Source organism: Semicossyphus pulcher, unplaced genomic scaffold (assembly GCF_022749685.1).
Source record: "Semicossyphus pulcher isolate SPU_LCO1_2020_fin unplaced genomic scaffold, fSemPul1.0.p SCAF_25, whole genome shotgun sequence".
In the NCBI taxonomy this organism is placed as follows: Eukaryota; Metazoa; Chordata; class Actinopteri; order Labriformes; family Labridae; genus Semicossyphus; species Semicossyphus pulcher.
The window spans coordinates 10,869,749-10,897,157 of NW_027211699.1; the positions used below are offsets into that span (position 1 = coordinate 10,869,749).

The following is a 27,409-nucleotide window of genomic DNA, read 5'->3' on the forward strand; positions in this document are numbered from 1 at the left end:
CACAGTCTGCAGCAGGTCGGCGAAGTCTACGACAGGTTGGCACAGTCTGCAGCAGGTCGGCGAAGTCTACGACAGGTTGGCACAGTCTGCAGCAGGTCAGCACAGTCTACAACAGGTCGGCATAGTCTGCAGCAGGTCGGCACAGTCTACGACAGGTCGGCACAGTCTGCAGCAGGTCGGCACAGTCTGCAGCAGGTCGGCGAAGTCTACGACAGGTTGGCACAGTCTGCAGCAGGTCGGCACAGTCTGCAGCAGGTCGGCGAAGTCTACGACAGGTTGGCACAGTCTGCAGCAGGTCGGCGAAGTCTACGACAGGTTGGCACAGTCTGCAGCAGGTCAGCACAGTCTACAACAGGTCGGCATAGTCTGCAGCAGGTCGGCACAGTCTACGACAGGTCGGCACAGTCTGCAGCAGGTCGGCACAGTCTGCAGCAGGTCGGCGAAGTCTACGACAGGTTGGCACAGTCTGCAGCAGGTCGGCGAAGTCTACGACAGGTTGGCACAGTCTGCAGCAGGTCGGCGAAGTCTACGACAGGTTGGCACAGCCTGCAGAAGGTCGGCACAGTCTGCAGCAGGTCGGCGAAGTCTACGACAGGTTGGCACAGTCTGCAGCAGGTCGGCGAAGTCTACGACAGGTTGGCACAGTCTGCAGCAGGTCGGCACAGTCTGCAGCAGGTCGGCGGAGTCTACGACAGGTCGGCACAGTCTGTAGCAGGTCGGCGAAGTCTACGACAGGTCGGCACAGTCTGCAGCAGGTCGGCGAAGTCTACGACAGGTTGGCACAGTCTGCAGCAGGTCGGCGAAGTCTACGACAGGTTGGCACAGTCTGCAGCAGGTCGGCGAAGTCTACGACAGGTTGGCACAGTCTGCAGCAGGTCAGCACAGTCTACAACAGGTCGGCATAGTCTGCAGCAGGTCGGCACAGTCTACGACAGGTCGGCACAGTCTGCAGCAGGTCGGCACAGTCTGCAGCAGGTCGGCGAAGTCTACGACAGGTTGGCACAGTCTGCAGCAGGTCGGCACAGTCTGCAGCAGGTCGGCGAAGTCTACGACAGGTTGGCACAGTCTGCAGCAGGTCGGCGAAGTCTACGACAGGTTGGCACAGTCTGCAGCAGGTCAGCACAGTCTACAACAGGTCGGCATAGTCTGCAGCAGGTCGGCACAGTCTACGACAGGTCGGCACAGTCTGCAGCAGGTCGGCACAGTCTGCAGCAGGTCGGTGAAGTCTACGACAGGTTGGCACAGTCTGCAGCAGGTCGGCGAAGTCTACGACAGGTTGGCACAGTCTGCAGCAGGTCGGCGAAGTCTACGACAGGTTGGCACAGTCTGCAGCAGGTCGGCACAGCCTGCAGCAGGTCGGCACAGTCTGCACAGTCTGCTGCTGATGTGGAACCTTCTTCATCTGCTATCAAGTATTTATTTGTATAAATGAACTGGATGGTAGTTCATGTTACGTTTGTGTTGGGTTCTTCATCGTGTGGTGATTTGCTGTGTGTGTTTACCGCTGACACAGAGAGGAGATATCTCGGCTCCTTTTTAGCCTTCAGTGTGAACACTCTGATTCGGGCTCTGGCACTGACAGTGACTCCCTCTGTCTGCCTGATGCTGATGCTCGGTGCCTTGGTGAGTCCCACGTCCATATAGAGAGTTTTCATCGATGAGAGCGGTTGCTATGGAAAAACAGCATTACTAAAAACCTTATTGGAAGAAAAACAGCAGCAGAAACACAATCAACCCTGTCCTGTAGAAATGATATACGACTTTTTATTATCGTTGAGTTGTTCCTGGCTGAATTACGCTCTCCTTCAGTGTTTCTAGTTTCAGTACATTCTAGTGCAGGAAGAACTACATTTACGGGCCCCATGCGAGTCATTGGTCAAAGGTCAGGATTATCTGAGTCTATAGTCACATTGTTGTTGTTCTGAAGACTCTTCAGGTTCAAGTGGTTTTGGTTCATTATAGAAAAAGTCTTCAAGTAAGACTTTTAAACATAGAAGCATAAAGACTTAAAGGTTATAGCAAAAATAACAGAACATTCTGTTAACCTACATGAAAAATCAGCTCGTTACTTTCATTCTTGTTTCGTGATCAGTAGTGAGGACGAACCACAGTTTGGTAGTAAAAAGATATGAACTAGAATGAACTTGTAGTTCAGCAGACTGCAGCGTTCTGAATAAACTAAGACTGTTTACGCAGTCTGCTAAAAGGAGAAACATCTGAGTGAAATCATGTTTCAACATTTGAGCATCGTTCATGTCAAAAATCTTATTCTGAATATGTTTCAAAATAAAAAATGTAGCTTGTGTCTGTTTGTACTGACAGTCAAACACTGACTGCAACTTTGTTTCTGCTTATTTCAATATTTTTACTCATTTGATTATCAATATTTGGTAAAAAGATTATTCAAATAACAGATAATATCTGATATCTAAGTGAGTTTTACTTTTCTGTGTCACGAATCTCAAGTAATATTTGAAATCCTGTCCAAAAAGATGTCAAACGTCTGTGACAGGAAATCTTTAACACAACGAACACTTTAAACTCAACTCTTAAACGCTTGTTTCTGTGCTTACCATGAAAAGCTGCAGAGTTTTGAAAAGAGCTTTAGCAGCCTTTTTGGTCACCTGGTGAGGAAAACAGAGGCGGCACGACTGAGCTGAAATGTTCATCACATACGTCTGGTGGAAAATTTCATAGTAAAAGCCTGGAAGTGGGCTACAGTGAAACTGTCGAGGCAGTTGACGTTGAGTTCTGGTTGCTGATAAATGTTGCGTTGCCTGTTTTCAGTGTTCTCACCTTTGTTTTCTGCTTCAAAGCTCCTTTATCGTAGAGAGACGCAGCTACATTGTTGAAGAGGATCTCAGAACAAGTCAGGTCCATTTCTCTGAGAACCTTTGTCTTTGAACCGGTCTGAACAGACTCAGCCCGAAGCTCTGAAAGTAAAACACATATTTAACTACAGTATAGACTATAAACAAGTCCAAGGCTTCGGTAACAAAGTCCACCTTCCAGCACCTTTAAAAGATTCCTGAATACCACGTTACAACTGGTTTGTAGTATGGTTGCCTGGAAACCTCACAGTATTTTGTACTCTGTAGTTTCCCTGATTAACTGGCTATTATATACCTTTTGCCAAATATTTTTCAACAACTAAAGTAAATCCTAAAGTTTACACAGGCGCACTTTGATTACCTGGTGTCTTTATATCAAGGTCAAAGGTCATTAGACAAGATGGCATTTGGGCCTCATCAGAATAAATCATTGTAACTTTATTCACTGATTATGTGTGAAGGCAAAATACGGTTTAAATGTAAAAACATGTTTTTGTAGTTGGTAAAGATCAGTGTGCAGCTTATTGTGCCTTTGAACCTTCACCTCTGGTCGGATTGTCTGAGAGCTCTGCTGGAGGAATGTTTGCTGCGTCACTGTTTTATGATGTGTTTTAAGTTATCATGGACTTCAACCAATGTGTGAATGATCAATCCAACAGTAACATGTTTACCTCTTCTTTCCAACCTCACACAGATTTAACTGATTTGATGACAGAGAGCAACAGACAAAACAGACTGACCCTGAAAGCATCACGAGGAACCGACCACTAAACTACCAAAATATACTTTAATATCATCAACATACAGAAAACATCCGGACAACCGTTCACCACAGTGATGACACATAATGTTACACACAAAAACGTGCTGCTTTCAAGTGCTGTCAGAAATAACACAATCACATAGAAAACATCTAAAAAACGAGCCAGCTGTTAGATTTCTGAAATAAAACAAGAAGTGGTTTTGCTAAAGGATACTTCAGCACCTGAACGCAACACCAGTGTTTTTAATTACATTGTACAACGAGCCCTTTAAGGCAGCATTTAAACAAAACATCATCAAAACACATTGAACACTGATCTCTGCTGCCATATTTGGTCTCAGGGATGCCTTACTTCCTGCTGATCACTTCACAGATTATAAGGTCTTTGAAATGATTCATGCGTCCACCATCGACAGTTAACCTGTAAGACGCCAGTCAGCTGCTTAAAGAAACACCACACAGATTCCTCATGTCGTAACAAACTACTTCCTGTTTGATAGTTTCAGTCCTTTATATCTGATAATATAACTAACAGGCCAGAGGGATGCTGGGAAATGCTGTTCACACATACACATATCAAATCACATTAGGAACAACATACTCCAAATACAGATAAACAATAAACAAAAAAACTGCTGTCAGATAAAAACCTTGTATCTCCATATATACATACAGAACTGAATTAAATGTAGACAGGTTAAGAGGTTTTCATATGACAGCACACACACAGTGATGCAGGTATCAAATGGCAGTGTGTTGGTCCAGTTTGGTCCGGTTCAGGATGTGTTGTTCCACTCATACCGTCTCTCAGTGCGTCTCAGTCCAGGAGGTGACCCAGTGTTTTGGGGACTTCCTGCCTCTAGACGAGGACAGGTGGTCTTGGATCAGGAATCCGTCGGTGTCAGTATACTGCTGCTGCTTGTCTTTACCCATAATCCTCCCCTGGTGGAGCGCCGCGGCCCGCCACTCCCTCCGACGCACAAAGAAACCACACTGCAGACAAAACACAGAACAGGATGAAGGTAAACAGGAAGTGGACACAGTGACAGGGTGAAGGTAAACAGGAAGTGGAGACAGTGACGGGGTGAAGGTAAACAGGAAGTGGACACAGTGATAGGGTGAAGGTAAACAGGAAATGGACACAGTGACAGGGTGATGGTAAACAGGAAGTGGACACAGTGATAGGGTGAAGGTAAACAGGAAGTGGACACAGTGATAGGGTGAAGGTAAACAGGAAATGGACACAGTGACAGGGTGATGGTAAACAGGAAGTGGACACAGTGACCGGGTGAAGGTAAACAGGAAGTGGAGAAAGTGACAGGGTGAAGGTAACCAGGAAGTGAAAAGAGTGACAGGGTGAAGGTAAACAGGAAGTGGACACAGTGACAGGGTGAAGGTAAACAGGAAGTGGACACATCGATAGGGTAAAGGTTAACAGGAAGTATCAATGAATATCAATAGTAAAGATGCAGCCAGATATCAGCAGAGAAAAATGTAGAAACACAGATGAATTCAGATCAGTAGAGTTATTGATCAAAGGCAGCAAGAGTCAGACGAGCTGGAAAGAAAGGAAGTGAGGAAGTTTATCCAGTGAAGCCCCGCCCCCTCAGGCCGAAGGCAGGGGTATTTAGAGACAGTGACAAGTACCCAGTCGGACCAGTCAGTAACAGTTAGAAACAGTCGATAAACGGTTAGTAACCAGTCAGAAATGTTAACTAGCAAGTAATTTACAGTCAGTAACCGATAGTAAAAGTTGACAGCAGTCTGTAATGACACAGTCAGTCAGAAATACTAAAAGTCAGAAACAGTTAGTAATGGTCAGAAAGAAAGAGTTTACAACATAACAGTCAGCAGCAGTCAGAAGCCATTAGTAATCAGCCATTTACTGTCAGAAATCAGTTAGAAACAGAGGGTAACAGTCAGGATCAGAAAGTAACAGTAAGTAACAGTCAGTTAACAGTCAGAAAACAGTCAAGAAGTAACAGTCACCCAGCAGCCGGTCCTTACAGCGGGGCTCTCAGGCAGCAGTGTGCCCAGCCTCAGAGCTCCTCGTCCAGCCTCTCGTGGTCAGACGGCTGGCTCTTCATGTGGGCTTTCTGGGTCTTTGCCTCGTACAGCTCTCTGGTGCTGGCTCTCTTGAAGAAACCACACTGAACAGCAGGAGGCGACACAACGGCAGTTTACCAACCAGGAGGGGGTGATGAGATTAGAAATGCATGTTTTATGGTGATGGAACAGCAGAACATAATCCCCAGTTCACCCTGAAACTGCACCCAGTGATAAGACACAAGTTTAATGGTAACATGGTTATCTGCTGTTATCTGGTGGACTTCCTCTTTACATGCTCTGTTTACCTTCCAGAGCAGCAGGCTGATCAGAGCCAGCAGCAAGACTCCAGCCAGAACAGACACCACAATGATCCACAGGGGGGCGCCGGAGTCCACCTGCTGCCCCATGTCTGGATAAATATTGACCTCAATCTGCAGAGGAAGAGCGCTGAGAATCAGGAGGTAACACAAGAAACTACAAAACATTGTACTGGTGAAAACAGAATAGATATGTTTTCAGGGTGTTTGAACATTGTGGCCTCTAGAGAGCGCTAGCAGCAGTTTAGAACCTCTGTGCTGTGAGAATCCATTCTGATGGTGGGTTTGCTCGTCTGCAGCTTCAGAGTCGCCTGGCCTGTAATCGTCACTCTCCCTGCGTCGTTGTAGTCCTGAAACAGAAAGAAGACGACTGGGTTTAAAAATGCAAAAATGTTAATACACCACTAGAGGGCAGAATATTAAACAAACACAGTCCAGATACCTCATCTGCTAATTGGGGCTAACATGCTAGCATACAGCTTCCTACTTTCATATCTGGCAGTTACAAAATAACACCATCGTTGTGGTTTGGTCCATCTAATAAATATAAGTCTAGTATTATATATAGTATCTCTATAGCTCTGTTTCTAACTGTGTCCGTCTGCTGTTTGCCGCTCAGAATATTGTGTACAGTGGTTTTAACAGGAAACAGCTGCAGCTGCTGTAAACTCTGAGACTAAACCAGAGAGGAAATGAGCCACAAAAACCAAAAGTACAACCTAAAAGAGGCAACATCTGTCTGTACCTCGATCATGGTGGAGTTCCACAGTCTTGCTCTGACAGTCAGAGTCGCCGAGTTGTTCATGTTGACCAGTGGACAGACAAACTTTACGCATTTTGCCCCGTGCTCACAGTTCTGCACAAACACACATATTTATGTTAAATTAAAACAGAGGTAACTCAGAATTAAAAGTATTTTTGACATCATTTTTAATGGGTTAAGAACAAGAAGATCCATCCCAGGTTGTAAAATATCCAAACTTTGAAGCGTGACTTTGGTATCTTAGCATATGTTTTAAGGTATCCTTCCACTTACGTTTAAAGGGACCCTCTACCACCTGTTTGAAGGCAACCTTTAGCCCCTGTTTTAAGGTACCTTTTAATATTTGTTTTAAAATAACTTCAGTGTATGGTTTACAGAATCCTTGACTGTTTCAAGGTACCCTTAGCTTCTGTAATAAGGTCTGTTTTCTTCCCGTCTGACATGAAGCATCAAACAATCTGTTAGGTTGAGTTTAGGAAACACAAAATGTTAAATATTAAGTCAGTGATAACTTTATGTGTCAAAGGGACTTGAACCCTGGTCTCCTGTGTGAATGACTTGCATTGTTAAATCCATCCATCTCCCTGCTACCCCAAGTAGACTACATCTGCCTTCATACTATGTAACTAGGCTTCCCACGTGTTGGAAGGCCAGAACAGTTGCTCTGATATGATCTAATATTGCGGTTCATGGGTCAACATTCAGGGTAGTTGAAAACCTGCTTCTTCTCATGCAGATTCTGGAGGAAACATTTTGCCAATGGGGTGTGACCAAAGCTTGGGTACTTGACGAACTGGGAATGGCACTACTGCATAAAAACTCTACAGAAAATAGTGTTTGTACCAGAGTGTAGAACTTCTTTGTCTGTCCCTTCAGGTGGACGACAGGAAGAGTGTTTTTTTCCTTCACCTCCTCCAAGCTCCGTCTCCTTCTCCTCTTCTTCTCCTCATTTAACTGAGCAAACAGTTAGGGACATTTATTAACAAAAGAACAGTCAGTTAGCTAAGAAAGGTTTGTTATGACAACAGTCAAACTTGTATTTATGTAGAATCTTTTTCCCCAAAGCTTTAATCATTTAGTTCCCGGACACGTTCATTATTTAAATTTTTACATAAAACATATTTTTTCTTAACTGGAATGTAACATTCTCAAAACGTTTTGATAACGCTCCCTGTGGGGTCTGTTCAAAACAAAGTCAATTAAATGGCAAGGAACGTATTCTGTGAGACAAACGTAAAATAGTACAGCTTAAGATTTGGACTTGACCCGCCTGTGCAATATGCAAGGGCAGGGAAAGGTATCAGTGTGGTGCTGATGTTGCCAGAGTTACCATGAGGTTGAGGGGATTGATGATGTTGCCGGGTGGAGCACAGTGGGGCTCTGATGTGCCGTCCACCTGGATCTCTGTGAGGTACAGCAACCACTTCCCATTAGACATCTCCATTGGCCAATCAAACTCCACCCCTAGGTTGCCTAGCTGACCCAGTGGCTTCCCTTGTATGTGGACCTGTCAGAGAAGGTGAAAGGTTAACTCCTTTTCAGTTAACGATCTATAAACAGTCTGACTGAGTTTAAACAAACCTGTAAGGTGAAGAGCACAAGACTTCCAACATCCTCCGTCTTATTCATGGCCGACTCACCGACCACATGACCACTGAAGGAGGTGAAGCCTGGGGGATTGATTCTGTCAGGATAAAATCAACCAACAGGTGAGGTCATCAGGTCAGAGGTTCACATTAAACCCCACATACCTATGTCTTACTTACAGAGTGAGAGATGCCTGCAAGGAATACTCCACCAACATGGAGACCGAGACAGGAAACAGATCAGACTGCTCACTGAGCCTAAAGACACAGAGACACAACTTAGTACCTGTCAAATAAGGCACATACCCCCAAGTGTGTGTATTTGTGTGAGTGTGTGTCATACGTTGACAGTTGCAGAACAGACTGAATCTCTCTGGTTTCTAAACTGATCTCAGATGGCTGAAATATGATCAAAACCTGAACCTGAAATACAGAAAGAAATGGAGAATCATGTAGAGTCTTAGCAGGATTACTGCAGTACAGACAGTTATACAGAAAATAGCTCTAGCAGTACTGCAGTGAAAGCAGTTATTGATTGGCAAGAATGTCCCGTACCTTCTGATTGCTTTTGAACGGATTCCCCAACTCACAAAGAAGAACAGTGTCCTCGACTGAACACTCCACTTTTGCCTGGGAGTCACCCTGAAACAGAAACAAAGGACTAACTGTAGGAGGACTGTCGGTCCTTCAGAATAAGTCTGAATAAGCCAAAGTCCTTTAAGGTATTTATGGAGACAATTAGTCAAGTCCTTTAGGGTATGTCTCAAGGCAACCAAGCAAGTCTGTTAGGGTAGATTTCAATGTGACCAATCAAGTCCTTTAGGGTATGTTTCAAGCCAATCAGTCAAGTCCTTCAGGGTAAGTCTCAAGGCAACCAATCAAGTCCATCAGGGTAAGTCTAGTCAAATCTAAGATAAGTCCAGTTAAACTCTGAGATACAAGTAAAGACCCTGATCAAGTTACAAGTCCTACAAGGTGTCAAAGTGCAGTCTCAAACTAAGACCCAGTCCTGTAAGGCACGTCAGTTCATGTCTCCAATAAGCTCCAAATTAATTCAGGGAATTGCAGGTCAAGTCTGAAAAGAAGACCCGGGTGCTTTAAGGCAAAGATACCGATTACACAGTCTAACTCTCTTCTCTACCTACATGCTCATGCTCAGTAATTTCAATCCAAACTTTTGCAAACAGTTTTCTACTCCTATGCAGATGACATGGCCCGGTTTCCTTTCTGCTCAATTTTAAAAGAAAGACCTATTGCGCCACTACCTTCGCTCTGACCCCGGAGTATATGAGGACTGGTGGGATTCTCATGTTCAAAAGAGCGTTATGAGCATCCTCTGCTGGTCGCCCCGGTGAAGGCGTGTTGCTGACGTGAACTTCCAGAAACAATCGGTTAATGCTGCCATTGTAGTACCACATCTGACTGTCTTTCTTCCTGGACACACACAAACATACGCAGAAATATAAGAATTACAATATGGCAGTAAAAGTCCAAGGTCAGTTCAGACAAATTAGTTGATAGTTGATACACGTGCCTGTTTAGGACTAGTTATGTGTTGTGAGAGCTACTTATCATATCTAAAACTTTATTCATACAGCCTGACTGCTGGAGTTGTCTTAACTGTCAGAGATGTTTTAAGTTGCCCAAAGTTCCAGTAAAGACCCAAGTCCTTTATGACGTCTTCCTTTACAAAAAGTCAAGTTTCAGATCAAGTCCCTAATCATTTATGATATGGTTAAGAAACCCTGAATAAGTGCATATGAGTTCTAAATCAAGTACTCAAGTCTTGTAGGACAAGTCAAAGTCATGTCTCAAGTGAATAATTCCTGAGTCTTTCAGGGCAGGAGTTAATCAAATCAAGAACTCAAGTCTTCTGGGGTAAATCCAAGATAAGTCTCAAGCCAAGCATTGAAGTCCTTCAAGTCCAGTCCAAGTCAAGTACTTCAGTAAAAGGAAGTTAAATCCCAGGTCCTTAAAGGAATGCGCATGTCAAGTCTGTTACGAGTTACTTGGGGAAACTTTAAGATAAGTTCCAGTTCCGTTAGGGTTAAGGCAAATCAAGTCTCAGGTCAAGAAGTAAAGTTTAATCAAGCTTAGGCGAGCCTAAGTCGCACGTCATTTTGGACAAGTCCAGTCAATTTTATGAAAAATTGTTTTTTATATTTAAAGTAGACCCACTGTCTGATATGCAGAAGTTCACTCACATGGGGAAAGGTTTCTGGTTTTCATCTGTGAACTGGGCTGCCATCTGCAGGTTACTGTGGCAACGGTTATCAAAACCACAAGCCTTCTGGATGTGGATCTGATAGAAGAAAAAATGTAACAGTGAAGCATATTCAAACAGTTAGTGGCATTTACTTGTTAATGTAATTCAAAGCTGAATTCTCTACAATTCTTATCAAATATGTGTCGAGTTCTGACCTGGGTTCTACTTTGTTCTAAAGACCTTTTTGTGGGTTCTGGTTGTTTCTGACCTTGGTGATAGATTGGATCAGATCAGGGTCCTTTTAAGTTCTGTGTTGGGTTGTAACGTGGTTCAGATGTTTATTTTAAATGTGTTTTGATTGGTTATTAGCTGGATTGTGATTGGATTTCTGATTGCTTGTTCTGACATTCTGAGCTGCTGTCTTTAATTCTGACCTAGGTTTCGATCTATACTTTGGTTGGTTTGGGACTTGGTTTGGAACTTATAAGCTCTGTGGATGGAGGCCATGGGTTTTGACCTGGGTTCTGTGGATTCTGGTGTGTTTGAATAGGTTCTGTGGGTTCTGATCTGAGTTCTGATGGTTTCTGTGGATATCAAGCTGTTCTCTGCCCTGACGTAGATTTGCCCTGGGTTTTGATGAGTTTTGACATAGTATATGTGGATTCTGGTATGTGTTTAATGATGTGGCTATGTTGTTTCTTATCTGAATTCTGAAGGGTTCTGTTGGTTCTGACCTGAGTTCGGATTGGTCGAGGAGTCTGGCTCAGCACTGGGAAGCGCTTTAGGTCCTGTACAGCGTTTCTTTTCTTGGGAAGCTTCTCGTACAGAGAGACGTTCAAGGAGAACACCAGAGGCTCCACTTTATCTCGGATCTGACTCTGCAGAACACAAACAGTAACAGAACCTCAATAACACTTTTCATATAACGAGCTTCACTGCTTTTCTCAGTGTCCAATGCTTTTTCTGTCAGACTCTGCTGTTACACACAATGACAACGTCAGTTTAACAGAATGTGAACCAAAACAGGCTGTGAAAAATGATCTCTGCAAATTTCAGGTCCCTGCTTGTTGATTCAAACTAAGTGAAACAAAAAACCGAGAGATGATCGGAAGAATGACTAGCAGGAATGTAGAGTAAACAGGATTTATAGTCAATAGCGTAGGCTGGAAACAGGATGAGTTATCACACATCTATCTTCTTGACCTCAAAACAGAACAACAGACTTCAAGCAGAGAAAATATGGGCCAAGACCCAAACCTGTGCTGATAAGAACGATGTGAAGCAGGACAGAGTGATCCTTGAACATCTTGAACTTTACCTCGCCCTGCAATTGCATGACGCCTTGCCTATAGACATACTGAAAATCTCTACCAGTGCTTAAATGATCAGTCTGAGAAATCGTCCTGTCCTCTAAGTTAGGTCCAAAGAGTCAAACTGATCCTGAGAGCAGTTTATTGCAGCTCGTTGAACAGTTAGTTTGATGTTTTTCCAAAGATCCTGGTGGAAAAGCAGGAAGTAATATCTGTCAGCAGCAGACTGATTAAAACGCTGCAGTAAAATGTAATTATTTCTTATCTCACACGGCAAAACTTCCTTCAATTAAACGTCAAAATATCGGAGAGTCTTGCGGAAATGTTTTCATAGGCGTGTTCATGAGTGCTTTATGTGTATTACTGGTTGTAATGGGGTTACGAATTTACTTTGTGCCTGAAATAAACACTTGCAGCGCTTGTAGGCACCGCCGTAAGGTATACCCCCGCAGCCCCTGCGAGGCGGGGGGGCCCATATGGACTGCGAACTATTAACTACTAAAAGTATCTTTCGGGGCTACTGTTTACAGACATTGGGATGTGGATTTCCGGGACGGCAAGTGTTCTGGTTTCCGTTTTGTAGTACGCTTGTAGTCCGAGTAATATTGACCAATCACGCATCAGCAGGCTGCGGTGTATGCAGGAAAAACAGTCCGTGTGGAGAGCAAAAGCAGACGTAATCCGCCATAATGACATGCAGGCTTCCATGAGCAGCTATCTGACGACGATTTCGCTTCTTATTAATCTCTATAAATAGACATCTGCATGCTAACAGCAACAATCTGTTCTAGATCTGAAATTGAACTTGAGATAAATTCCCCGACACAGTGTCACAAAAGATGTTCAGCGTTTAGATTTCCCGACTTCCTTGAACGCATCAGAAATGATCGATCCGACCTCCATTCAACAAACGTAGGTTTCTTCTCCTCGTGAGGACAGACCTGACAAAGCTTCATTCTGACTTTTTACAAATCTGCATCATGATGTGGACATTTCGGCGAAGGTCAGACCCGTTAAAATCACAAGAAAAAAAGGTTATTTTTCTGTAAACAATGCAGCACGTGGAAAGGAAAGTCTTGTAAATCCCGTTTACCCCATGTAATGCATGTTCACCAGTGTCCACAGAGGCTATATCGTCATCAGACTATAGCCAATGGGATCCGAGATTGATCGAGGGCATACCGGGGTGTCCCTCACCTGACGCTAAAGCTGCGGGCCTCACAGTGGTCAATTTAAAAACACAATAAAGTAAAAACCGCAGCATATATGTTAAAAAGCTCCAACAGTTTAAAATGTGCTCGATACAATTACCTCCATAAACTGTGTCCAGTCTTCTAAAGTGGTCTGTTAAATTTCGTTGCCACTTTGAAATGATAAGTATCCTCACTATGATGTCATGGTGCTGCTTGTAGGTGACAGTAATGCGGTGTGTGTATGTACAGTATGTGTTTGAGTCTCACCTGCAGTTCCACTCCCAGGGTCTCACATTGTCTCTTCGGCATCGACAGGTAACCAGAGTACACGCTCTGCCCGTTTTCACGAAAACGGAGGCGGGACTTGTGGCTGGTGATGTCAGCGGTCAGAGTGAAGTGGACAGCTGAGAGACAGAAAAAGACAGACAGACAGACAGACAGTTAGAGAAGGATCCTGTGGACACAACCTTGACATAAGCATTACCTAGAAAGAAAAGGGTGACTATTACTGATTGGACAGCGTAATAATAATAAGATAGAGAATAAACTGCAAAAGAACAAAGCACAAACCCTAACAGCATAAACAACACTTTTCATTCTTAACATCACTTTGAGCTGGGCTACGTGAAATTTAGTCAATTTAATTACCTATTCGTTTAGTGGACAGGACATGGTGACAGAAACAACAGTGATACGCATAATTAAGGTCAATAAACAGCTGTTATTATTGTTTGAAAGTGTTTATAGATGAAACTAAAGGGGGCCAGGGATCGCGCCTTGAGGAACTAATTTCAGCACTACATGTTTTTATTCTAACTCCTGCTGTACCAACTCTTACTGACTAACTGCTTTGTATTTCATATCATAATTTAACTCATTAATGAGCTTTGCTCTGTGGCCTATTGCAGGTTTAATTGTTGATTGCACAGATGTTTAATTACTACTAACCAGATTGAAAGTGTTTTAAAAGGCATCATTAAATAAGATCTATTATTGTTGTTATAAGTAGTAGTAGTGTTATAGTGAGTAATAACAATACAGAATTATATGTGAATGAGTATTTGTATGAACACTGTGTGATATGTGTGTGTGTGTGTGTGTGTGTGTGTGTGTGTTAAGATGGGGGGGTTGGTGTCATAGCAACAGTGCGACTCTGCATCTCTGAATTAACTAGAAACAACCAGGACACACACAAAGCTCCCTAAGGAATACTGAGTGTGCGTGTGTGTGTGTGTGTGTGTGTGTGTGTGTTTCCCAGATGTAATATCAGTGCCTGCAATGTAATTTATCATTGAGAAATACACACACAAGATACAAGGACACGAGGACACACAGGGACACAGTGTGATGTCATCTGATGTGTGTGTGTGTGTGTGTGTGTGTGTGTCACTTTGTGGATTAATAGCAGGCGTTAATTGACAGCTTTGTCCTGTCAATCAATCAAACCAATTAGCTGAGAGCATGCGCGCACACACACAATCACACAGGAAGTTGATGATGATCACTCTGACCATAAACAGACTCGTTAGCATCGTGTCCTCATAAACTGTCCGTCTGTCAGTCACAGCAGCTGATCTGCAGTCTGCGCTGTACAGACAAAGATGCTTCTTAAACATCTCCACCAGACTCCATTGAAAAAATCACTAATTTAACCTCAGCCAATCATGAGAGAGGATTTTATACCCTGATCACATGACAGCTAAACGTTTACTCACTGATGTTGTCTCTGTCGCTCTTCTCTCCGGTGCTGAACATGTAGGAGAAACACACCTCCACCTGAATACTAACACAGACACACAAACACACACAGTGAGTCAGCCTGTTAGCTGCTAGCAACTAGCATGTTAGCAGTTTACAGGTTTGAATCTCACCAGGAGTCACAGCTGTTTGGGTCGACTATGTCTGGAGAAACTCTCAGAGTTTTATTGAGGTGAACGACTGGACGAGTTCTGAGGAAACAATCATTAACTCGGATTAACACTTGATCAAAAACTCTCGTTTATTTATAAACAAACAAACAAACAAACAAACAGTTGCATCTGATTTAGATGTGGATTTGTTTGGATTGTTTGTTTTCTTCAGTGTAACACGATCAGCATTGTAAAAGAGGAACCTGAGCAGAGCGACGGTGTCATCCAGAGAGCCCACCAGCAGGTCAGGATATTTGTTCCCATCGACATCCAGACCTCCAGACAGAGAGTACCCGAAGGTCCTGAACCCAGGAGAGACCCTGCTGCCCCAGATCACCTGCAGGGACACCGGGGGTACAGACCGTTATTCAGCCGGCTCAGCGTCTGTACTCTGAGAAACTACAGCAGCAGCTCTCAGGGGGAGATGCTGGCTCAGTCTGGAAGGGTCTCAGACAGCTCACCAGCTACAAGCCAAAACCCCCCACTCTGTTAATGACCTGCACCTCGCCAACGACCTGAACAAGTTTTACTGTCCCTTTAAGAGACAATGGGACAGTCCTGACACCATCCCCCGTGACTTGCCTCAACAGCTACAGATTATCACCTCCACCTCCTCAACGGCCCCCTCCCCTCACACCACAGCAACAGCCCTCTCTATGATGGAGAGAGATGTCAACAGGATTTTTAAGAGACAGAACCCCGCAAAGCAGCCGGACCGGACTCTGTCTCCCCCTCCACCCTGAAGCACTGTGCCGATCAGCTGTCTCCGGTGTTCAGACATCATCATTAGAGACCTGCCACGTGCCAGCCTGCTTCTAGGCCTCCACCATCATTCCTGTCCCCAAAAAGCCAAGGACCACAGGACTTAGTGACTACAGACCCATCGCCCTGACCTCTGTGTCTCAAAGAGACTGTGACCGGGGTGAGAGGGGTCGGCCTCGATCTTACCGGCACGCCTCAGGGTCGTGGAGGTGTACAGGTCCTCGAGAGATGGCAGAATGCAGCCAATCACCCGCTCTGCGGAGAGAGGCTGCGCTCCATCAGGACCAAAACCTCCCGACACCGGAACAGTTTCTCCCCCTCTGCTGCCAGCCCCGTCAACAAGTTCTGTGTTCATTCTTTGTATGTGTGAACCTACTTGGCAGTAAACCTGATTCTAAAGAGGCGGGGTTACTGTGGCTCAAATTATCAATCAATATAAGCCACGTCCAGTTTGACTTTCAATATAAAGTCGTCAAGTTAGCTACGATAAGTATGCAAAACTTGTCTTAGACGTTAAAAATAAAGCAGTCATGCTAGAGCTAATAAATAAGACACCTACAGATAGACTTTAGGTACGTCTCTGGTGTGATGTAACATGTGCAGGGTATTGCAGTCAGAATATGAAACATCCTGTTAGACTATCAAACTGAAGTAATCAAGTTAGCTGATGAATTTAAAGATAAAGCTGTCATGCTAGCAATAATAAATAAGCGCTGTGAAACCTGGCTCGGCTTTGCAGAGACCCCCTTCTTGCTCCCAGTCCAGATCATCACACTTCCTGTTTCATGGAAAGGAGCTCCGACGGCAAAGTCTGAAACACACACAAAATAAACACAGGTGAGACCTTTATCACCTGGTCTTTAATCATCATCATCATCATCAGAGTCCTCACCCTGGAAGCCATCTTGGTTCAGGTCTCCAGCGGCACAGACAGCCATACCAAAGGCGGACCCGGCCGGTCCCCTTAGCACCTGACTGGGACCAGAATCAAACCGGCCTCCTGCGTTCATGTAAACATAAACGGCCCCACCCGCCTCCTGCTGACGATCAAAGTAAAAAGGAGCGCCCACCAGCAGGTCGTTCCACCTGCAGGAGACAGCGTGTGAAGATGATGAGGTCCGGCACTTCAAAATAAGATGCCTCAGGTACCCCTCTTTAATTTAACATTTGCAGGACTCTGAGGTCAAATTAGCAACAATAGATATGCAATGTCCTGTTTCAAAATAAAGCGTTCACATTAGCAATAAGTAACAACACCCGTTTAGACTTTTAAAGTAAAACAGCAAGTTAACTATGAAAAATGTGCAACGCATGGTTAGACTTTCAAAATAAAGTTTGCTGTAATTAATATGCAAAACTTTCTTGAATTTTCAAAATAAGCAGTCAGTTTAGCTAAATCTGGTTAGTGGCAAGACTTTCAAAATAAAGTGGTCAAGTTAGCTATATTAAATAATGAACGTCCAACTAGATTTTCAAAATAAAGCGATGAAGTTAGCTTTAATAACTATGCAATACTTTAGTTAAGTTAGCTTTAAGTTAGCTATGAGCAACATCAAGTAAGAGTCCATTTAGCTTTAATAACCGGGTCTGTTTTTAGATAGTTATACTAAAAAAACAACCCACAGTTAGACTTTCAAAATAAAGTAGTCATGTTAGCTATTCTAAATATGCAACACTTGGTTAGACTTTCAAAATAAAGCAAAGTTAGCTATCATATATTACATCCTGAAAAGACGATACAGATGTCAAACAGGATGTGACCCCGTGGTGAATCATGTGACCTTTGACCCCCTTCATTACCCGTCGTTGTTGAGGTCGCTGGTTGCCACAGCGTTACCAAAGTACGAGCCCGTCTGTTCCCCGCGCAGAGTCTGCTGAATAATCAGCTGTTTGGGCCGTTTGAACGCGAGCATCACGGAGCCGCGAGCGTCTTCTTTACTGTCCTTTGGAGCTCCTGTTTACAGCACAGAGATCAATACGTCAATCACCCGATCAGCTGATCACTTCTATGAAACTGAAGCTGTCCATCACCTGTTACTACGGTTTCATTATCCTGAGAGAGAAGACGAAGAGCCTGAGTGACCGAATACCCTGCACACACACACACACACACACACACACACACACACACACACAAAGTTATTGTTAGTATGTGATAACTTCAACTCTATTTTGGTCTATATTAGTTAACATTGTGTCTCCATTGTCTCCTGTTAGCCTGTCAGCAGCTCTTGTTAGCTTTTCGGTTAGCCTGTTGGCCTCTTGGTAGCTCCTGTGAGCACATCACCACGTGTTTCTAGTGTTCATATCTGACTCAGTGACTCACTCTGAGGAAGAGGAGTGAGATTTAAAGGGATAGTTTACCTATATAAATATTCCTGTGCCGCCTGTTACTGAAGATGTGACTCCGCGTGTCATACTCATCACTTGGATTCATCCAAAAGACATGGACATTACCTACAACACACACAATTTAGCATTTTATTAATCTCTTCAAACAGACATTTGTAAATCATGTAAACAATCGTCTTCAGAGGACAGCTGATGGCTTCTGAGCGAGACGAGAGAGAAACGAGTGATGAACAGAAAACTACAACCATTTAACAGAGGACAGTCTCACCTTGCCATTCATGGCTTCCAGGTGAGCCGACGATGACCTCAGTCTGAGTGATGGTGGCAGAAATCCCCATGTTACACATGACCTCTTTGGAGACATCGCCCACATGACTACACACACAGAAACACACAGGTTCACAGGTGACATGACAGGAGTCATCACTTGTCTTACACATGTCATGTGACATGTCAGGTGAGGAGTCAGGTGAATTACCTGCAGGGCTGCTCCGGGTCCTGCCATTGCCTGTCGCTCTCGTTGTACTGCAGGTCGTTTCCACGGAGATAACAGCGGCCAATCATATGTCTGAGTTTGAATGCTCCGTAGAATTTAATGAAGCGATGGCCACATGCCTGGAGAGAGGACAAGGAGAGAGTGACTTAGTTAGTTAGTTAGTTAGTTAGTCAAATAAACAGTTAGAGCTCCTGTGAGGAACTTTCAGTTTGCGTTGATTTTGGCGCCCCCTGTGGACAAAGCCGTACATCTTATCTCTTTGCTTTTCATCAGAATTCATTTCAATCTGTTTCATAACCAGCAGAAAACTCCTCACAGGAGCTTTAACTCGTCGGCTGCTTCAGAATCAGAAAGACTTTATTAATCCCCGGGAGGAAATTCTTACAGTCAGTGAGGGAGTTAACAGAAGGGCGAGGTTAGTTAAGTAGACTAGTAACTAGTGACTGTATTAGTTTAAATCATCAGCCTGTTGTGGTTACTACAGATAATTAACCAGTTAACTGATATGTTAAGTACTCAGTGTGTAAGTTGTTGGTAAGCTAAGTAGTGAACTAGTTAGTTGTTAGTTGGTCAGATGCAGAAGAAATCAGTTGCTTATTAAGACTGTGTGCCTGTCAATAAGTTCCCAAGAAGTTAGTTAGTTAGTTAGTTAGTTAGTTAGTTAGTTAGTTACTCACCGAGTTAATTGGTTATTTGCTTCGTAATTAGTTACAATGATATGAAATCAACTTGACAATCTGTTAGCCAACAAGTTCAACAGTTAGTCTGTTAGTCAGTCGGTTAGTTAGTTATAAGGTTAGTTGGTCAGTTAGACAAGAAGTCAGTTAATCAGAGACAGATTATCAGTATGTAAGTGAGATCATTAGTCAGTAGTCAGTGAGGTAGTTAGTTGGTTAGTTAACCTAACGGGAACGGATGTAAAGGTACATTTCACCTGCTCTGATTTCTGCCTGCTGGGCCATAAAGGTGAGTATGTGTGTGTGTGTGTGTGTGTGTGTGTGTGTGTGTGTGTGTATGCGTGTGTAGTGAAAAAATAGTGACAGCTCAGCCAATGAGAGGACTGACTCACCATGACCCGCCCCCCAGGTGGGCCCTGACTGGCCACAGAGACGCCCAGCCACATGTCCTCGACCATGTCATTAGACGGGTTCAGGTCTGAAACAGGAAGTAAAGGTGAGTGACACACGGCAGGCCGCATCTTTATGACAGGACATTAAAGGAAGTCCTGTTCTTGTCTGTTTCTGTGGTAACCTCTGATTACAGCCTGCTCAGGACGAAGCTTTATCACGTCTGAGTGTGTGTGTGCATGTGTGTGTGCGTGTGTGTGTGTGTGTGCGTGCGTGCGTGCGTGCGTGCGTGCGTGCGTGTGTGTGTGTGTGTGCATGTTTGTGGCAGATAAAAGCTCTCAGAAACAGACTGCAGCTGTCACTGCTCACTGAGCGATGGAGGACCCATAATGCATCAGGAGAGAGATAACATCAAAGAAAACAACCTGAGAGGTCTGACTCTCCGTGATTGGCTGAGAGCTCGACCATTACGAGCCAATCGCAGCCATCAAACCTTTTTACTTTACTCACATAACATGAAGCAGGTCTGCAGGATCAATAGTTAAAGACATTAAAGAGAAACACCAAATCAGACATCAGGACACCGTGCAGGAACAGGTCCAGAAAATTACCCACAATGCATAGCAACATGGACATGACACTAAACTATATATTTTGCTTAATTAGCTTTTTTAATTTTAGTTAACATTGAGGGCTCACTGCTCCACACGTGTCACTGTGTAAACTACAGGTGAGCTAGCTTAGGTGTCTGTCTCTCTGGTTTGATCAATAAAGTGAAGGTTTACTTGGGTCAATGAGCTTCATCCTGCTGCAGTCTGATTGGTCAGTGGTGATCGGGCAGCTGTACACTCCTCCTGTCCGCTTGGCTGGAACATTAGGCTCCGCCTTCTCCCTGGGAGCTCCGACCAACAGTCTGTCAGGACGAGACAGGTGAGACATGTCAGATTAAGTTGTCTTTTACCTGTCGAATTGGGCATCTGGAATGCCTTCAAGGACTTCAGGAGCGTCTCTGAGCAACCTTGATCAATGATCTTTTTCAAGCACGTCGGACATTTTTAAGGAACCCTGGATGGTCTCGGAGGAATCCAGGTGTTGTAAGCGAGCGAGTTCTGTTGTGTTCCTTTTATTGTTGTGACATTCCTGGAATACAAGAAGAGACGTCTGAAAGTGAAGGACAACCAGGACAGTCACACACACGCACACACACAGAGGACAGGAAACAGACAATGACAGACAGAGGACTCTGATTGTGTCTCGTATGAGCAGAAACTCACAGTCTGCTGTGATACTGGGACAGAAGAGACTCGATCACAGTTAGCTTGTCCGGTAACACCAGTGCAGCCTGTCTGCTGTCTTACTGGGATTTAATTCCAGTTTTCAGTGGTTGGACTGGTCCAATAAAAAAACTCCACACCCTCTTTAAGTTATGCTTTGTTAGCATGCTTGCTAATGTTGGCAAAACGATTACATTGTCTGTGAAGCCTGACTTCTACTAAGTCTGATCCCTCTCACATCTAAAGCATCTAATAGCTGCTTCCTGTTTGCTGCTGCAGAGAGCGCTCCTATTGGCTGTTGGAAATGTTTACATCACTGAGTTTTTCTATTTGTGTATTTGCAATACTGCACAACTCAACTCCAGCAGAACTCAGGATTTTATTCTGATATTGGAAACATTTCTGTGACAGTGAAATAATTTAAAAGTTGTTTGATTAAAGCCTGACATCGTTCATCTGGGATCAAATCAATCAATCAAATAAATGTACACTTGTTTTTGTTGTGTTAACCCTGGATGATAGCGCTATGCTAGCTCCTGCTGATAAGCTAACTGCCGGATTGTGAGGACTGTAGACTAGTTATGTTACTGTGTGGGTGTAATGTCTCTCTGAGTTTCATTTCCTGTACTGGGTTCACACACACACACACACACACACACACACACACACACACACACACAGATCTTGGATCAGTCTCTCAGCTGAACACACAGCATTTGATCCAGGTCTCTCTGTGACCTCTGACCTCAGATCGTATCTCGACACAGGTGTGTTATCGTGGCGATGAAGTCAGTGTGTAACATTTCCAAGCTGTAACTTCCTGTCTGACTCCGGGAACGTCCACGGATACTTTCCAGAACCTTCTGAAAACCTTCCTCTGATCATCGATCAGGTCTGGATGTTTCTGTGCAGCCAATCAGAGAGGGGGAGGCATCTGATGGGCGGGACGTTGAGCCAATCAGAGGACAAATTGACCCCATGACCTCTGAACTCCCACAGGAAACTAGATTACTGTGTGTGTGTGTGTGTGTGTGTGTGTGTGTGTGTGTGTGTGTGTGTGTGTGTGTGTGTGTGTGCGTGTGTGTGTGTGTGTGTGCATGTGTGTGTGTGAGTGGTCCATTAGCAGCCAATCCAATTAGAGAACATAAAGAGGCAGTCCTCATGGTGACAGCAGAGACAGACAGCTGGGTGACCTCCGAGTGACCTCCGCACACCGGCCTACAACAAAAGGGTCATCATGTTGTTATCAGAGTGAGCCAGGAGCTGCTAACGGCTAACAGCTAACAGATCATGTGACCAGTCCGCATCAGTTACAACAGCAGCTGCTCACACTCACTCAACACCGACATCTGTGAGTTTATCAGTCTGTACCAACAGGAGACGATCCCAAAACCTCCTCCAGGCCTTGTAAAGCTCCTGGAAACTTCTCAAGGACTCCTGGAGCATCCTGAAGGCTTCTCAAGGACGCCTCCTCTCCTCCAGAACCTCTGAGCTCTCCATCAAGGACTCATGGAACCTCTACAGGGTTTCAAGGACTCAGACGTCTTTCTTAATAACCTCCTGGAACCTCTTCAAGGCCCAGTCCTACCGTACCTGATGTTTTCTCAGACATCAGGAGAATCCAAACACATTATTAACACTGCAGGGCATCCACCTGACTGTGTGTGTGTGTGTGTGTGTGTGTGTGTGTGTGTGTGTGCATTCCTTTTGTGTAACAGGGTTAAAAGTGTTTTTCATTTATAGAATTCCTCATGAAACACATTATTACACTGCAGTAAACACACACACACACACACACACACACACACACACACACACACACGGAAGAGAAGCTAAAGATCATTGAAAAGGTTCAAGGAGTAAATAAGAGGTTGAACAGTCCTAGAAGATGTTCAGGTGGATTCATGCGGTCTAAATATCCTTGAAGTCCTTGAAAGGGTCATTATGGAGGGTCCACAGGGTCCTTGAGGATGATTCAGGGGTTATTAAGAAGTATGTAGATGTGACAACCAGCTCGTGTAGTTCTTGGATGAGAGCGGTAGCGTGTTTTTTTGCAGTTGTAGTTTTTACATGGGAAATGTAGTGTTTTTTTGTGGGACTGTAGTTCCTTCATGGAGCTTTATACATTTTTTTTGGAACCTGTAGTTTTTACAAGGGAGTTGAAGTTGTTTTCCATGGGCATTGTAGTTTTTTTATGGAATTGTAGTTTCTATATGGGCATTGTAGTTTTTTATGGAATTGTAGTTTCTATATGGGCATTGTGGTTTTTTATGGAATTGTAGTTTCTATATGGGCATTGCAGTTTTTTATGGAATCGTAGTTTATACATGGGCATTAAGTTTTTTTTATGAGACCTGTACTTTTTTTTTTTTTTTTTATACGTCATACATTTTTTTATGAGACCTGTCCTTTTTTTTTTTTTTTTTTTTTATAGGTCATACATTTTTTTATGAGACCTGTCCTTTTTTTTTATTTATTTTTTTATACGTCATACATTTTTTTATGAGACCTGTACTTTTTTTTTTTTTTTTTATACGTCATACATTTTTTTATGAGACCTGTACTTTTTTTTAATTTATTTTTTTATACGTCATACATTTTTTTATGAGACCTGTACTTTTTTTTTTTTTTTTTTTTTATAGGTCATACATTTTTTTATGAGACCTGTCCTTTTTTTTTATTTATTTTTTTATACGTCATACATTTTTTTATGAGACCTGTACTTTTTTTTAATTTATTTTTTTATAGGTCATACATTTTTTTATGAGACCTGTACTTTTTTTTTTTTTTTTTTTTTTTTAGGTCATACATTTCTTTATGAGACCTGTCCTTTTTTTTTTTTTTTTTTTTTTATAGGTCATACATTTTTTTATGAGACCTGTACTTTTTTTTTGTTTTTTTTTTATAGGTCATACATTTCTTTATGAGACCTGTAGTGTTTTGTTCAAAGGAGCTCTTTCATGGTAGTGGTTTGTTTTTTAAATGGGAGTTGTAGTTATTTTATTGGCGTGACACAGGGCCAATTAGAGGGCCACTGCAGGCTGAGAGGTCTAACTACAGGGGGCGCTGTGATGTCATTTGATTGACATTAAATGACATTTGCAGTAATTCAGCTGCAGCAGCTTCATATCAGACTGCTGAGGTCAGACACAAACTGGCATCAGTAAAGTTTGCACGCATGAGAACTTCTACATTCACACAGACTAGCTTCACTGTGGTCAAACACAAACCTCAGACTGTTTCTGTGTTTGACACGTCAAAAAATGGTCAGCCAATCAGAGAGCAGCATGCTTTGGTCGCTGTGGTTCAGTTCTGTTCTCTGCAGCGCTGCAGGAATCCTACTTTCACACATTTCACTGTTTAAAGTTCAACAAACAGGACATCAATCATCAATCTCACACCTGAGAGACAGACACACAGGTAACAGACAGACACACAGGTGCGTACTCACAGGTAAGCGTCTGTCTTCAGGTCTTGGTGCAGAGCGCCAGATAGTCCAAACAGACTTCCGTTTCCACCCGTCTTTAGCAGAGGGAATGACGTGTCGAGGTTCAACGCCATGCACACACCTGCCAACAGGCTCAGCAACATGCACACACCTGTCGCCATGGAAACAGCCTTCTGAAAAGATGATAACAACATGTCAGAGTCAGACACGTGGAAGAACACAGCAGCCGTGCAGGTGACGAGGGAAGTCTGATGTAACCATGTGACCTGCTGAGAGCTCCCACCTGTTGGTTTAAATGAACAGCTAAATATTCTGCGCTCTGCAGACGACACTGTGCTGTTCAGCTCAGAGTCAGTGTCACTTATAACATTTGTTATGTGAATGTGAATGTTTTCACCCTACATGGCTGGGGCGTTGGAATACATCAGGCCGTTAGTTCCAGGTGTCTCGCAGGGACCGGGAGTGATCGGGCAGTGGTGGCTGTCAGAAGCCGATGTGGCTTCAGAGCTGTTGCTGTTGCAGTGACAACGAGTCTTTGCACTGTCAGTCTCTTGTCTGGGCCGAGCTGGTGTTTTTTAGCAAAGAAACTGCGTATATCCGATCAAAAACTCTTTTTTAAGGCAAGTGTGTTTTTTCTTTGCCTGTCACTCTAAAAAAAGCTGATTTTATCGGCCGATATTAGCATAATACAGATATATCAGTATAAGTGAATATTTGTCCACCCTAAGGACCAACACCCAGACATAAACAGAGCAATGTAGTGTATGCAGTACAATGCAATGAGGACTGCAGGGATCTGTAAATCAGGGAAACAAATGCATGGCCCAGCACAGGACAGCCAGCTCCTCAGGGCAGGACTCAGCTGTCCTTCTTCATCTTAAGGACAAAGGACACTCCTCTGAAGACAGCAAGGTTCACATCCTGGCCAGAGAAGACCGCTGGTTCAAAAAGAGGTGTCAAGGACGCCATCGGTGTTAAGATGGAAAAATCATCCCTTAACAGAGGTGGTAATGCTAACATCTATTAGCATACTCATGACCTACAGAGGCTTATATTTCTAGCTAATAATGCTAACATCTATTAGCATACTAATGACCTACAGAGGCTTATATTTCTAGCTAATAATGCTAACATCTATTAGCATACTTATGACCTACAGAGGCTGATATTTCTAGCTAATAATGCTAACATCTATTAGCACACTAATGACCTACAGAGGCTTATATTTCTAGCTAATAATGCTAACATCTATTAGCACACTAACGATCTACAGAGGCTGATATTTATAGCTCGGTCCACCAGTCAGTTAGAACTGACGAAGCCTTTCGGATGAGAAACGTCTTCGCGAAGTTCAACCAAGTCCAGCTGCCTTTGGATTAAGTTTAGACCAACTGTAAACCAGCACACAAGCCGTAGAGAGAGAGAGTTGCGACATCGCAATGGCGGATCATGGAGCGTATTGGACCTCCACTGACGCGACTCTCTGTCTACACGGCTCTGGATACTTTGTTCGGGGAGTAGGCGGGGCTGCTCGTCCGCTGCTCGTCCGCTGTTCGTCCGCTGTTCTCACCTACGTCCGCAGCGCGCACCTGCTTTCAAACACGTTGTCATCGGCCTCATGAGGACAGTCCTTGTAACACGTTGCCCACAAAAGTGCACATTGACCTGATGCGGTCAGCCACATACACCTAGTCTTGTTAATTTAACCTGCATTCACGAACTCCATGAATCAGTTTTTAGAGACCGCCCCCCCAAACGACACCTATGTCTGCTTTTTAGACATTTCTCCTTGAACGATTTTTATGTGTACATTTGAATTAGTAATTAAATACAGAAATACGTAAATAAACACACTCGTCAGTAAATGACAACTTAAATGACCTTAGGCTGCTCCAGTGTCTTAAATCAGTGTTCATCCCAGAATCGTGTCAGTATTAAATCAACTCAAATATATCCATCATAAGCAGATATATTTACTCCAGAACATGAACATTTCTTTGTACTTGTGCTCTACTTGAGTATTTTAAGCCCTAGAATACTTTCATTACATTTACTGACCCTTATTTTGAAGGGTCAGACTTTGCTCAACCTGCTTCAGCAGTGCTGTTGATTTAACAGTGATGCTTCAGTATTAACAGTGTAAGTGTCTGCATTCACTCACGTGTGTAAGTTTATGTTGAAGAGGCCGTTTTATCTCTGACAGTGGAGCTACTTTCACTACAGATTCTAATAAAACATGTCATTAATAAAAATATATTTCATGCGATTTTGTTTCATTTATGATGTTTTTCTGAGAATCACAGAAATCTGCAGCTTAAATACAAAGAAAAGAAGTTCAGACCTGTTTCCTCTGCAGACGCTCTTCTTCTCCTCTTTCTTCTTCTTCTTCTCCTCCTGCTTCTTTCTGTGTTAGAGATAAACCAGTCAGTGGTTCGAGTCCTGCCAGGTCTGTCTGACTCCTCCGTCTGCTGACAGACTCTTCTGAGCGCGCTCAGTTGCCCCCCTCTCTTCAGCTCTGTGTGGCTCCACCTTCCTCCCTCGCTTTCTCATTCTCATTCTTCACTTGTGCTCGCTCACCCTGAAATGAAATCATGTCTCTCGCTGTGTGTCTGTTGACCCGCCCACACACACACACACACACACACATACGCACAATAACACACATACAGGTCATAAATGGATTCAGGACGTTTGGGCATGCGAGGGCACCTTGATTGTCTCTCTCTTTTTACATGTATACACACGCACCCACACACACATTGTTACAGTGTGTGTGTGTGTGTGTGTGTATGTATGTATGTGCGTGTGTGCGTGTGTGTGTGTGTGTGACAGCAGTCAAAGTTCAGACCTCATAATGCTATTCAAATGTTCACTTTCTCACACACACACACACACACACACACACACACACACACACACAATTTTCTTCTTCTACTGGGCTTATTTCAGCTTCCTGTCTTTGTGATTACTTCCTGTCACTCTAATTTTATGAAACACAGTTAATCAGTCAACCTGAAACACACACACATCGGTCTGCCTTCACTTGTGAGGACCGTCACTGTATCGTAATGGAATATAATCT

General features: G+C 43.6%; 1 protein-coding gene across 4 annotated transcripts; it reads right to left on the minus strand.

The window, feature by feature from the left end:
* Positions 1–4,500: 4,500 nt before the first annotated feature.
* On the minus strand, positions 4,501–26,813 carry LOC138604031 (integrin alpha-3-like). 4 transcript variants are annotated; one of them, XM_069675844.1, is made up of 29 exons: positions 26,669–26,813; positions 24,331–24,500; positions 20,391–20,518; positions 19,608–19,693; positions 18,521–18,657; positions 18,311–18,417; positions 18,055–18,147; positions 17,722–17,781; positions 17,491–17,644; positions 16,583–16,776; positions 16,413–16,501; positions 15,132–15,265; positions 14,890–14,967; positions 14,734–14,801; positions 13,286–13,422; positions 11,250–11,393; positions 10,514–10,611; positions 9,575–9,743; positions 8,865–8,951; positions 8,653–8,732; positions 8,490–8,567; positions 8,305–8,407; positions 8,054–8,230; positions 7,567–7,677; positions 6,706–6,816; positions 6,212–6,310; positions 5,949–6,074; positions 5,602–5,744; positions 4,501–4,587 (listed from the first exon to the last, which is right to left on the minus strand). In XM_069675844.1, exons 2-28 carry the CDS (start codon positions 24,486–24,488, stop codon positions 5,634–5,636), a joined length of 3,117 nt encoding a protein of 1,038 aa, XP_069531945.1. In that variant the 5' UTR covers positions 24,489–24,500; positions 26,669–26,813; the 3' UTR covers positions 4,501–4,587; positions 5,602–5,633. The 4 variants fall into 4 exon arrangements, 3 of the variants coding, with proteins under 3 accessions (XP_069531945.1, XP_069531946.1, XP_069531944.1); XR_011309276.1 differs by having other exon boundaries at positions 4,524–4,587; positions 5,584–5,744; XM_069675845.1 differs by lacking the exon at positions 4,501–4,587 and having other exon boundaries at positions 5,661–5,861.
* Between the last annotated feature and the right edge of the window lie 596 nt (positions 26,814–27,409).